At 41.1% G+C, this 13,551-nt stretch overlaps 1 protein-coding gene and 1 non-coding gene across 4 annotated transcripts in view; both read right to left on the reverse strand.

The window, feature by feature from the left end:
• Positions 1-13,551, reverse strand: part of CKAP5 (cytoskeleton associated protein 5) — a 107,938-nt gene that overhangs the window by 8,230 nt on the left and 86,157 nt on the right. For all 3 annotated transcript variants that reach the window (XM_047691644.1, XM_047691647.1, XM_047691645.1), the window contains exons 32-35: positions 12,915-13,108; positions 11,815-11,987; positions 10,408-10,581; positions 10,059-10,179 (exon numbers count right to left, since the gene is read on the reverse strand). In XM_047691644.1, the coding sequence (XP_047547600.1) occupies positions 10,059-10,179; positions 10,408-10,581; positions 11,815-11,987; positions 12,915-13,108 (662 nt within the window). The remainder of the gene's footprint in view (positions 1-10,058; positions 10,180-10,407; positions 10,582-11,814; positions 11,988-12,914; positions 13,109-13,551) is intronic.
• On the reverse strand, positions 13,317-13,425 carry LOC125080301 (small nucleolar RNA SNORD67). The gene has a single exon (XR_007121323.1). It is a non-coding gene; the product is annotated as a small nucleolar RNA SNORD67 (small nucleolar RNA).

Consider the following 13,551-nt stretch of genomic DNA (forward strand, 5'->3'; position numbering starts at 1 on the left):
ACAGACACCATACAAAAATACTCTTTTTTTTTTCAGGGGGAAGCTTACTCTTTTTCCTAAGATAATTAACAATAATGCCTGGTCAACATCTTTCACATTCACAGAAGCATGACCACACATGCAGACATAAATGGGATCAAGGTTTAGGGTGTTGTTTATTCTACCAGAGGATTATAGTCCATACACAAATCTGCATCTGGCTTTTCTAGTTCAACAGAAAATTATGAAAATCCCCAAAGGCCACAAGAACAGCTCTAGTTAAAAAAAAAAAAAAAAAAAAAAAAAAAGCTCTATTTTTAAAGGCTGCTTAACAGTCCACATATGCATATAGGAAAATTTACTCAATCATTCTCTTACTGATAAACATTCAGTATGTTTCCAGTTTGGTTATTTTGTTTCCTATAGATAATGTTACAATTAACATGTCTGTATATATATAGTATCCTAACTTACTAGTGTTTTTTTTTTTTTTTTAAGATTTTATTTATTTATTTGACAGATAGAGATCGCAAGTAGGCAGAGAGGCAGGCAGAGAGAGAGAGAGGAGGAGGCAGGTTCCCTGCTGAGCAGAGAGCTCGATGTGGGGCTCGATCCCAGGATACTGGGACCATGACCTGAGCCGAAGGCAGAGGCTTTAACCCACTGAGCCACCCAGGCACCCCCCTTACTCGTGTTTTTATTTCTAACTTCTGAACCTGAAGAATACATTTTTTTTTCAAAGATTTTATTTATTTATTTGACAGATCACAGGTAGGCAGAGAGGCAGGCAGAGAGAGAGAGGAGGAAGCAGGCTCCCCGCTGAGCAGAGAGCCCAATGCGGGGCTCAATCCCAGGACCCTGAGATCATGACCCGAGCCTTAACCATCAGAGGCCTTAACCATCTGAGCCACCTAGGTGCCCCAAGAATACAACATTTTAAATGGCATATAGATATTACTGTATTGTTTTCTTTAAAAAAGGCACTAACATTTAATTCAAATTTCTACATTTAATGTATGAGTACTGTTTTTCCAGAATTTTGATCAGCTATGTGCTCTCTTTTTATTTTTTGTCACTCTGATGGCAAAAAGTGCTATCTTATTATTATGTTAATTTGCATTTTGTGCCAGAGGAGGGCCTGGACCTCTTTTCACGTGTTTACTGGCTTGGCTGTTTGGAATCTTCTGTAATTGGCTTATTCACATCCTTTGGTAATTTTTCTGTTGGGTTCCTCCTGTAGCTATTAATCCTTTACTAGTCATATGGGTTGCAAATATTTCCCACAAGATACCACTTATTTATTGACAGTATATGGTAAATTTCTCTAGATTAAAATCTTTAAATTTTATATGATCAAATACCTTGTTCTGTTCTGGGTTTCCTAACTTTTTAATGGTCTCCCCAAGTCTCCTGGTTATTTAAAAAACCTTAGGGGGAGATCAATTGTTTCCAATTTCCACAGGGTTATAGGTCTAATTTTTTTTCAGTCTCTTCCTTATTTATAGTTGGCTCCCTCCTCATTCCTGACACTTATATTTTTGGTCTCTAATCAGGCTAGTAAGGAATTAATTTTGTTTCATAGGAAACAAATTTAGATTATTTTAAAAATCCATCTCATGAATTGTAGTTTCCTACTTTTAAATTTCTTTTGATTTTTAAATTTTTTTTTCTAATATCTGGTTAAGAACTAAGTTCCTTTATTTTAGCCTTTCTTCAATAATAAATGCATTTCAGGCAATACATTTTTCTGAGTTCAGTAGTTTCAGTAGAGTTTTAGAGAGAACTGCTTTCCTATTCACTATTAAGAGTTTTCGGGTGGGGCGCCTGGATGGCTCAGTCTAGTTTCCGACTCTTCATTTTGGCTTAGGCCACGATCTCAGGATTGTGAGATGTAGCCCTGCGTTGGGCTCTACGCTCAGCAGGGAGCTTGCTTGGGATTCTCTCCCTCTGCTCCCTACCCCTACTCTTACTCTTTCTCTCTCAAGAAATAAATAAATAAAATTGTTAAAGAGGTTTTTTGTTTTTTGGTTTTTTTTTTGATTGATGGGTCAGGAGGGTGTCTCATTCTTTTCTAAGTAGTCAATATTTCTTGTGACATTATTTATTAAAAAATTTGTTGGGTTACCAGTAAAGAATTTGGTAAGTGTATCTTTTACTATAGCAGGTGTTAAGATACAAAAAATATAGATATTTTAAGAGACTGTAAAATTCTCCCTACATATATATTAATTAAATCTAGTTTACTGTTAACTATTTTTTTTTTTTTAAAGATTTATTTCAGAAAGAGAAAGCACCCCAGTGTGGGGGGGGGGGCAGAGGGAGAGGGACAGCAGACTACCACTGAGCAGGGAATCTGATGTGGGGCTCAATCCCAGGACCCTGAGATCATGACCTGCACCAAAAATCCAGAGTCAGACACTTAACCAACTGACTGACCCAGGTGCCCACTAATATATTTTTTTTTAATTAAGGTTCAACTTTAATATGATACAACATACAAATCATAAGAATACAACTTAATGAAATTCTATGCCTGTGTATCTGTACATCTGCCCCTGAGAATGAGCTATAAGACATCTGTAGGACACGAAAAGCTCTTTTCCTGCCCCTCCAAGTCCGTACCTTGCCTCCCACCAGAGGTTACTATTCTGAGTTTGCTTTTTTTAAAAACCACTATTCTGACCTCTAAACTGGCAAGAGTTATTTAATTTCCACGTCTTTATATTTCATCTACCACATCTGTACCAATTGTCTTAATCTGTGACTTGTCTTTTCCTTTTTTTTTTTTTTTTTTAGAGTAGACGTCATAGCCAACACAGGGCTTGAACTCATCACCCTTAGATTAAGAGTCCCATGTTCCACAGCCAGCCAGCCAGGCACCTGCTTGTCTTTTCATTTTGTTATAAACAGGAGCATCTAGTGATAACCAAAGTTCTTAGAAATTTTAATGTAGTAAAGGTTTTCCCTTTTCTTTTATGCTTTGTGTGTAGTTTATTTTTTTTAAAGATTTTATTCATTTATTTGACAGGGAGAGACACAACGAGAGCGGAACACAGCAGGGGGCTTGGCAAAGGGAGAAGCAGGCTTCCCACTGAGCAGGGAGCCCGATGCAGGGCTCAATCCCAGGACCCTGGGATCATGACCTGCGATAAAGGCAGATGCTTAATGACTGAGCCACCCAGGTGCACCCGTGTCTAGTTTAAAAAGAAATCCTCACATAATGTGAAGTAAAAAATGTACTCCTATTCACACCTATGTCTTTAATCCATCTGAAACATACTTTGGTGTAGGAAATAGCAATCTGTTGTTCCTACAGAAAATAGTCCTAGCACCATTTACTGATTAATGTAGCTTTACCAAGTGATTTTTTAAGGTCTTTTCTGTGTTCAGTTTCCTATAGATGTGAGTCTATTTCTGGCCTCTTTGTTCCATCTCAGTGGTGATCTGCTTGTCCAGGCCAATACTATACTATTAATTACAGGGGCTCTGTAGTCACAGCTGATGCCTGGGGACATAAGCCATCTCCACTGTGTTCTCATCTTTAAAGTCTTAAAAAAACTGACTTTGCTATTTGCAAGCCCGTTGATCTCCCATATAAATTTAAAAGAATTTGTTTCATGACTACAGGAAAACTGTTGACATTTTGATTAGAATGGCTCTGACTGTATAGGTTAATTTGAGGAAAACTGACAATTGATAAACCCAAATCTTGTGAACATAGTATACTTCCATTTATTTGGAAATTCTCTAATGTCATTCAATTTTCTTTGTAAAATGCTTGATTTATTCCTATTTAAACATTTTTGTTACTGAGGGTTTTACTTTTATCTTAATTTTCTTGTAACAGTAAAAATACATATAAAACTTACCATTTTAACCATTTTGAAGTATATAATGCAATAGCATTAAGTACCTTCACAGTGTTATGTAACCATCACTACTATTTCTAGAACTTTGTTGTCATCCTAAACAGATTCCATATCCATTAAATAATAAGTCCCCCCTTCCCCTGCCCCCCTAGTCCTGGTAACCTCTCTACTTCCTATCTCCATGGATCTGCCTCTTCTAGGTACCTCATATATGTGGAATCATACAGTATTTGTCCCTTTGTGCCTGACTTATCGTACGCAGCATCATACAGTATTTGTCCCTTTGTGCCTGACTTATCGTACGCAGCATGTTTCCAAGGTTCACCCATGTTACTGCATACGTCAGAATTTAATTCATCTTTATGGCTGAATAATACTGCACTGTACCTATACACCACATTTTGTTTATTCATCTGTTGTTTTCCACATTTTGTCTGCTGTGAATGATGCTGCTATGAACACCGGGGCACAACTATCTATTTGGGTCCCCACTTTCTAGGAGTGAAATTGCTGGACCTTATTGTAATTCTATGTTTAACCATGACAGGAAATGCCGGGCTGTTCTCCACAGCGGTTGCACTGTTTTATGTCCTCACCAGCAATGCACACAAGTCCCCATTTCTCCACCTCCTTGTAACAACAGTTACTGTTTCCCATTTTCAGAAAAAAAATCCTAATGGGTGTGAAGTGGTATCTCACTGTGGTTTTGATCTACATTTCCTTAATGACTAAGAATGGAAACAACTTTTCATGTGCTTACTGGCCACCTGTATATCTTCTTTGGAGAAATGTCAATTTAAGTCCTTTGCCCAAATTTTTTTTTTGGGGGGTTGAGTTTTAGTTCTTTCTGTGTTCTGGATATTAATCCCTTATCATATAAAATTTGCAAATCTTTTCTCTCATTCTGTGGGGTATTTTTTTACTCTTTTGATAGTGACCTTTAATGCATAAAATTTTTATATTTTGATAAATTTAATTTAATTATTTTTTTCTTTTGTTGCCATTGCTTTTGGTGTCCTATGCAAGAATGCACTGCCAAATCCAGTATCATGAAGATCTTCCCCTATGGTTTTTTTTTTTTCTTTCTTTTTTTAGGTCATTATTAAAGGAGAGATATGGATTTTATTCACCTGATGAAAGTAAGATTTCACAACTTCACTGGAATGAGCAGTTTCACGCAATGCCATTTCAGTAATGATTTATTTCAGTCTACATACTTTCTGAGGATGTCACCATCTCTAAATAAGAAATAATCCTTGGGGCGCCTGGGTGGCTCAGTCAGTTAAGCTTCCAACTCTTGATTTTGGCTCAGGTCATGATCTCAGGGTCATGGAACTGAGCTCTGTGTAGGGCCCCCACACTCGGTGGGGAGACTGCTTGAGATTCTCTCCCTCTGCCCCTCCCCCTGCTTGCTCTCTCTCTCAAATGAATAAACTTAAAGAAAAAACCCAAAAACAATCCTTGTCATCTAGAACTACTTTGGTGCCTCCATAGTCTAGAAGAACTTTACCTCCAACTTTCATGCTAACTGGTTGAATCTCTCTACTCTTTAAAAAAATTTTATTTATTTATTTGACAGATATCACAAGTAGGCAGAGAGGCAAGAAGAGAGAGAGGAAGGGAAGCAGGCTCCCCACTGAGCAGAGCCCCCCATGTGGGGCTCAATCCCAGGACCCCGGGATCATGACCTGAGCTGAAGGCAGAGGCTTTAACCCACTGAGCCACCCAGGTGCCCCTCTACTCTTTGCTTTAGAGCCTGATCCAATAGACTCCTGTTGCTTGTAATAGTTTTCCTTGAGATTTTTCTGGAAGCAAAATGCCTCCTGTGGTTGCAGTTTTGGCTGTAATTCTTTCAACTAAAATTCAGTCAAAGAAGAGAAGAAACGTCTTAAACACCTGTGTGCCATGACTCATATTCTGCTCTCGAGATGCTACTGACACAAGGAGACCCCCCCACAACACATTTTCTTCTAAGTTTATAGCTTTAGCTATGACATTAATGTCTTTGATCCATTTTGAGTTAGTTTTTGTATATAGCGTTAAGAGTCTAACTTCACTCTTTTGCGTGTGGATATCCATTTTCCCAGCATCATTTGTTGAGAAGACTGTCCTTTCCCCACTGAATGGTCTTGTCACCCTTGTTATCCAGACCATTAATTTGGTTTCTGCAGTTACCATTCTCTCCCTTCAGACCATCTACTCAATTTTAAAATTCTAAAGCCATGTTTTTTGGGTTTTTTTGGCCCAAATCTTCATATGTAATAATAAATCCTCTTTAAGAACTCTTCCCACACCCTGCTCCCCTCCGCTGTGGTCATCTTGTCCCCTCCAGCAGTTTCACGGTGCTAAGAAATTCCCATTCTGGTTATTTTGTTTTATTCTTCTTTCCAGTTACTGCGTCTCTTATGGTATGGTTCGTTATTATTCTTTACCTAGTCAGGATTCACTCTTGGGTCTGCCTTTTGGAAATACTCAATTGTGGCAGTCTGAAATGGGGGACAGAGCAATTTTTGCTCTTCTAAGTTAGTGATATCCCTGCTGGCAACCTATCAGTCACATGACCCAACACCAAGGGCAAGAAGCACTTCTGCTCTTCTGTCTCTGAAGTACAAAAGCTAGAGACTTCCCAGTCTCAGACAGCAAATTCAGTCTTTTTGTTCAGCAACCTGTAGTTCCCTGGGGGCCAGGGAGAACACCAGGTCCTTCTATTAACACTCATACAAACCACTGTTGTCCTTTCTTTAGGGAATCTGCTGGTCTCCCTGGATGAAGAGAGATCTCTTTCCAGGATTTTGGGTGTTGCGATCTTCCTCCCTGACTCTGCACTACTGAACTTCAGGTTTTCCTGAAGGTGTCTATGCAGTAAAGGCTTCCACTTGTAGTAGACGGAGCCTGACACTTGTACAGACTTCAGAGCCACCTACCAAACCCAGCAGCTCCTCTGATCAGAAATGGCAGACGGGTTTGGATTGAAGTTGATAAGAGAAGGCAACAGGAATGCAAGTATTCAAGTCACTATTTCCTAGAATCTGCTAGGTTCTCTGCTGAGATTCCCAATTCTTTCATTTATAACCATCTGTCTTGATGGGAGATATCCAACAGGCTGCTCAAGCTTAACACAGCAAAGACATATCTCTTAACATCCAACTTCTCAAGACTGTTCTTCCTCCAGCTTCCCTCATCTTGGCACCACCATCCCTCCACCCAGGTGCTCAAGCCAAAGATCGAGGGGTTACTCTTGATTCTTTTCCTACCTTACTTTTCACATCCCATCTGTCTCCAAGTCTTATGGACGCTACCTATCAAAGATGCCCTGAAACCACCTGCTTCTCCTCCTCCCCACTGTGATAACCCTGGTGCAGGCGATACTATCTTTCATATGAATTTCAGTCAGAGCTTAATAGATATGGTCTTGTGAGAATGGCCAGAGAGACACTTTCCCCAGTAAAAATAAAGTTCAAACACTATAGAAATGTTGGATGTACTGTAAAAGAACTTCTAAAACCCCGAATCAGCTGAAAGTAAGTTGTCAGTCTGGTGCTCCACGCCCATCTCACACTTCACTGTGTATTTCTTTGTCACAAGGACATCCTCCTACATACTCAGGAGGCAACACTCAAAATCAGGAAATTAGTATTAGCACGATCACACCTAGTCCTCCAGCCCTGTTCCACTCTCTCCAATTGTCCTGATCACGTTCTTCATAGCTAAAGGCCAGTCTAGAATCTAGACCAATCCTCAGTCTTTCCTTGACCTTCTTGACCTTGACATTTGTAAAATATCCCTCAGTCTGCATTTGTTTGAGGTTTCTTCAAGCTTAGATGACATTAGGAATGTCAGCAAAGTGATGCTGAATTCTCACCGGCTCCTATAAGGTGACACATGATTTCATTTTGTCCTATTACTGATGTTCACTGTGACACTTCAAGCTGCTAAGCTTCTGTACTGTCAAATTATTCCAAGTATTTTGTATTTCTGAGTTACTTTTTGTATTTCAGTCCTCTGTATTTTGTGGGGAGGTACTATGAAACTGTAAATACCTCATTTCTCTTTAAATTTTTAATGTACAAGTGCCTGGACTTGGGGTTTCCTATTTTGTTAAATTTTATTCAATTCATTGGGTTATACCTCATTACTATCATTATTGATTTTGATGCTAAAACTACCCTCTGTGCAAACAGAAGGAGTCTGTTTCAGATGGCCGCTGGGTCCTTCTGATATGTCCTTATCATTCTTTGAACCTCTCCTTACTGTCAGGTACAATACAATACTCCAGGATTATCTTGTACTTTTTCTTTTTCTTTTTTTTTTAAAAATATTTTATTTATTTATTTGACAGAGAGAGAGAGAGAGATCAGAGAGAGGCAGAGAGGCAGGCAGGGTGAGGGGGAGAATAGGCTCCCGATGCAGGGCCCAATCCCAGGACCCTGAGATCATGACCTGAGCCGAAGGCAGAGGCTTAACCCACTGAGCCACCCAGGCGCCCTCTTGTACTTTTTCTAGTTTAGCCCTAGAATCTACCTCTTCTTCAAGGAGCCCTCATTCCCTTTTAGTGGAAGATGGTATTTAGAAGCTAAGATTTAATGTGCCTGGCTAGCTCAGTCGGTAGAGCATGAGACTCTTAGAAGCCAAGATTTGGGGGTGCTTGTTGCTGTTGGGGTACTGCTGTTCTCAGGTCCTCTCAATGAAAAGAACTAGGAAATATATGCATATTATATACATACATGTATATCTGTAACATACATTTATACCACATATATACATACATTTATATTGATATTTCTACATCTCTGTATTGAAAATCATGAGTTCATACTGACACATCTAATCTAATTCTGGTCCAATAATGGAGTTTATTCTATTTTGCTTCCCTTTCATATTTGTAGCACTCTTTTCTGAAAGTAAGAAACATGGCTTCAGGGGTGCCTGGGTGACTCAGTGTGTTAAATGTCTACCTTTGGCCCAAGTCATGATCCGGGGAGCCTGGGATCGATCCCTGAGTTGGGCTCCCTGCTTGGTGGTGAGTCTGCTTCTCCCTCTCCCTCTGTCTCTGCCCCTGCTTATGTTTCTCTCTCTCTCACATAAATAAAATCTTAAAAAACAAAACAACAAAAAAAAAAAACCAGAAAAAAAGAAACGTGGCTTCTATTTTCCTTTTGTATCTTTGACCAATCCCCTTCCCATCTCTGCCCCCAGTCCTTCCCCACGTAGATGCCTACTTCTCCTGGTTCAGCTCTGGACTCCCCATTCTGAGCTGCCCGCGTGCCGCCCCGCCCCTCCACCCCACATGGCTACCCTCCTCACCTTGCAGGGGACCCTACCGCCACACCAGAGTGGCTGCCTGCACAACATGCTTTTCATCCTGCTCGGGCTCTGACTCCTGATGCTGCATCACCCCCCGCAAATGACACCAGCCTCACGACACTGGGGCTCTGAGCACCTCGCAATGGGCTGTGATGGTTCCCCACTCCCACCACCTTGCCACAAGGTGGGTGCCTACCTTACTCCACCAACTTACTGGTTTTGAGACTAGATTCTTAGGGAAGCGAAGCAGAAGAGAATGATTTGTAAACAAAACAAAACAAAACAAAACATGTAGCTTCTTTGCTCAAAATTCTCTAATGGTTTTCCATCACACTTAAAATCCAAACAACCTACCCTAGGGCTTTAAAGGCCTACACGATATGATCTCTGTCTACCTCTTAAATCTCCTTCTGAACCATTCTCCCCCTTGCGCACTCTGCTCTGGGCACGTCGGCCTTGAATATTCAAGCTCACTCCTACCTGACAGCCTTTGTACTAGCTGTTCACTCTGCCTGCATCCCTGACCATCAGTTGAATAACTACTCGGCTCCTCTCTCTGATTACCCCATTTGAGTTATATATATACAGTAGTTGCTCTTATCTGGTATTTTCTTGTTTACCTGTTTTTCTCTATCCGCTAAAACCTAAGTAAGTTCCAGGAGATTTGGTCCCTACTTACTCAGTGCTGTATCTCTAGCCTCTGGTGAATGAATGCAAGTGTAAAAAGCAAGGATCTATGAGAGCCACGTCCTGGGAGGCAAGTGATGACATTGAGTGGTCCCTGTGCACTTTCTCATCAGTGCAGTGCTGAACACTGCCTGCCTCCTTTAACTCTGACCTGTACGCAGCTACCACTTGTACAGCCTCAGCCACTGCAATTACTGTCATGGGTCATACCCCCATTACCTGTGTCAGAGCTTGGATGCTTGTGTTGATATCACCACTGGCTACTTGGGAGATAATAAAATTGATTGTGGATGCTGTATTGCTGTGCATGTCATCGAAGTGTGGAGAAACAGCCCGGATTCTAGAGAGCAGAGCCAAGGGAAAAAAAAAAAAATCAATCTTTGTTACAAGACATCCCAAGCGAGCTGGAATTATGCAGTTCTCCGCTAGCTCCAGGCCTGAGTAAAGAACTGTCACCAGTCACACAGTAATCAGTTCTAAAAAGTTCCAACTGCACAGAAAACTCCTTCCACGTTTGCACCCTCATGATCGTGCAATGCTGACACTTAACTGAAAGAGATTAACTTACTTGGGTTCAGGAATAAGGACCGGTTCAAAAATGTCATCCAGTTTGTGCTGAACAAGCTCTGGCATTTCACATCGGACTGTACCATTGTCATTCTCAATCTCGTCTAGATCCAGCTGGAATTCTCGGCGCACCATCTGGGCTGCCTCAGGATGCCCACTCATGCTTCGGGCTTGGCTAAGGGAAGCAAAAGAAGGCTCCTGAACTAGAGAGACTTCTGAACCGAAGAACAAGAGTCACACTGCCAGCTGCCCCAAAGCTTTAAGACAGATGTTCAACTTCTGGTTTCAGCCCCCCTGAATGATTTAAGTCCTCGAGCCTAAGCAGGTGCCTTCAATGGGGAACAACTCCGGTTCCTGAATACTCTCAGAGTAGATCATTTTACGGTAATAAATTTATAGTATCGTATTTACAGTATTTATGATTGTATTTATACTACCTTCCAGATTGTAAGTGTTCTCTCTAGTTTACCAAAGCCAACAAACCTTGTACTGATATTCCAAATGGGGCAGAAAACAATGTAATATACTGACTCAAAGCTCTCTACTTGACAAAAATTTAAGAAAAATCTACTCTGACTGGCTCTTTTCTGCCAAATTAACCAGTGTTTTAAGTTTTTCTCATCATAAGCATTCTTCCAAATATTAGTTTGGTACATTTTAGATGTTGAGGGTCAGTCACCTCTTTTTAGGAATAGAAAGACTCACTCTTGACAGGTCAGGGCCATCATTACATCCAAACAATAGATATTTATAGTTTCCAATTCAAACTGGTTAACATTAGATATCAGACATAGCCCAAATTAGAGCTGTCTTGCTCAGAAGGTAGTATTTTGAGTCCCTATACCAATTCTGGGCTGCATGCATTTTACTTATTAGCTTTATCTGAAGACTAGGAACCTGAGCATGGCCAGGTATCACACAAGGACAAAGGCAAACCAGTAATTTCACCACATGACATTGAGTTGCCCCCTCTGCTAACCAGTGGACTTCTGGGGAAGGCTTGGTTCATGGGATACTGATAGATACCCTCTAACCTGTTTAGAGTTATAAACTCTAAACCAATCACCCTCCAGAGGGGATGAATCCAAGTCAGAAGTTAGAAAGATATAAGAGCCCTGCTAATGAGAAATTAGCAGTCAGTACTTACATCCTATAAGTGCGATACATAATTCTGTCCACGGAAAAGCAGTGAAAGAAGGCACAAGACTATTTAGAAGTGGTTTTGAGACAAAGACAAAGACAATGAAGACTGAAGGATTAAACATTTGGCTACAAGACATTTCTCCAGACACTCTGGCATGCATGGTAATGGCTACAGGAACTCAAGATTATGTTACAGGATAAGCATTAAGCACACAAGGCAAAGGCCACTTGAGATGTTCTCAGACCACTGTCTCCATCTACATACTTGAGTTTGGAGGACATGTCTTCGGCTGGTCCCTTGCGCAGCATGTTGGCGTTGGAGTTTACGCTCTGTGTGCGCGGAGGTTTCTCCTCCATCTGTTTCACTGGGGCAGCCGAAGGCCTCTTTGCTGACCGCTTAATCCTCTCCTCGAGCATGCTCATATCCTTTTCAGAGAGCTGTAAAATGAAGCCGAATTATACTTATTAGAACGCCCCTCTACCACAATATGAGGAGAATTAAAAACCTAATTGGAAAGCCCACAGTCAATCCATTCATATATTGAAGCAAGCAGAACCTAGTATGTTGGGATATGTTTATTTTCAAAGCACTAGCTACATTTAAAATAAACTATTGTTAAAACCTGATAATTAGAGAATCTATGAAAGGAGGCAAGGATACGAAAGGAAAAGCTATTAGTAACTACAAATGAAAAGGTCAAAGATTAAATGACGCTTCCTCAGGTTTGCTCTGTCAGCACTAACTACGTGAGCGAAAGGAAAGAAGCTTCCCTGCTGATCATCTGTAAAATTCCCATCTGCTTTATCTCCTTCACTGACCTGTAGTGAGGATGTAAACAGATTAATACAGGAAAAGATGTATAAAAACCGTGTAAATATATGTAATACTCGGAGGTCACTGGAGGGAAGGCCTGAGGTGCAACCACAAGTGGCCGGGTCAAAGTCAGCAATCAGAAGCAGCACGCGATGGGTCTGCAGAGTCTGCTCATGGCTCTTCTCATCTGACAGATACCAGAATCTACATTATACATGTGAGTATCTATTCACTAAAAACTAAACGTGCTGAAAATTATAGAGCAGATTTCTAGGCAGAATCTAAGTCTCAGACTAGCTCAGGTTATGATTCAAAAACAGTTCTTGTTTCTAAAGCAAATGGTATGAATAGAAGGTACAGAGAAGAAAATGTGGTTTCCAGTAAGACAGAACATAAATGTCCTACAACGATCAGACACCCTCAGGGGTTCATCTGAACCCTAGGACACACGGATGGGTTGAGTTTATAATACTCAGTGGTAAAAACTGAGCTAGAGTTGCAATGGTATGCAAGTCACAACACGCTGAAATGTTCAGAGCAAAGTCACTCACAGTTCCAATGAGCTTGAACACCTGATCCCCGTGCACGTTGTACACGGTGACGATGGTATTGAGGGCAGCATTGCGCACAGCGTTGTCACGGTCTCCTATGTGAATCGCGATCTCCTTTAAGGCTTTCCCTGGGGTTGGTTGGCAAACGTTCATGCCATAGGACTCAACCAGACACCCCAGTTCTTCCAGGCACTCTGATGGGGGAGAAAGGTTAGATTAATGAGACCCAAGACACATTCGGGTTAGAGACCTATCTTTACTAGAGACTTTCGCTGGGCGTACATGAAGAGCTACGATCTTATTCTGGCTCTGCCTAGCATTTTTCCTTGTTTACTGCCTTCTGATAAAACGTACAACCAAATGATACTGTCCCAGCAAGTGCTCCTGGAAGAAAGGGACGCCCGTGAGTCAGATGGCCCCTGTGCACGTGATTTTGTCACCAGGGTGGTACCGAGTGGTGCCCGTATCACCTTATACTGGCTCCACCAGTGTGCAACTCATCACTCTCACAGTCCACCTGGAAGGCTGGAATCAACCATGCCGACAATGAAGAAATGTCCTTGGTTCATCTACAAACTATTTCTTTTAGAGGTCACTGCTGCACAGACTCATGCCTCAGTTTAAACTGCTGCTTCAC

Source organism: Lutra lutra, chromosome 10 (assembly GCF_902655055.1).
Source record: "Lutra lutra chromosome 10, mLutLut1.2, whole genome shotgun sequence".
In the NCBI taxonomy this organism is placed as follows: domain Eukaryota; kingdom Metazoa; phylum Chordata; class Mammalia; order Carnivora; family Mustelidae; genus Lutra; species Lutra lutra.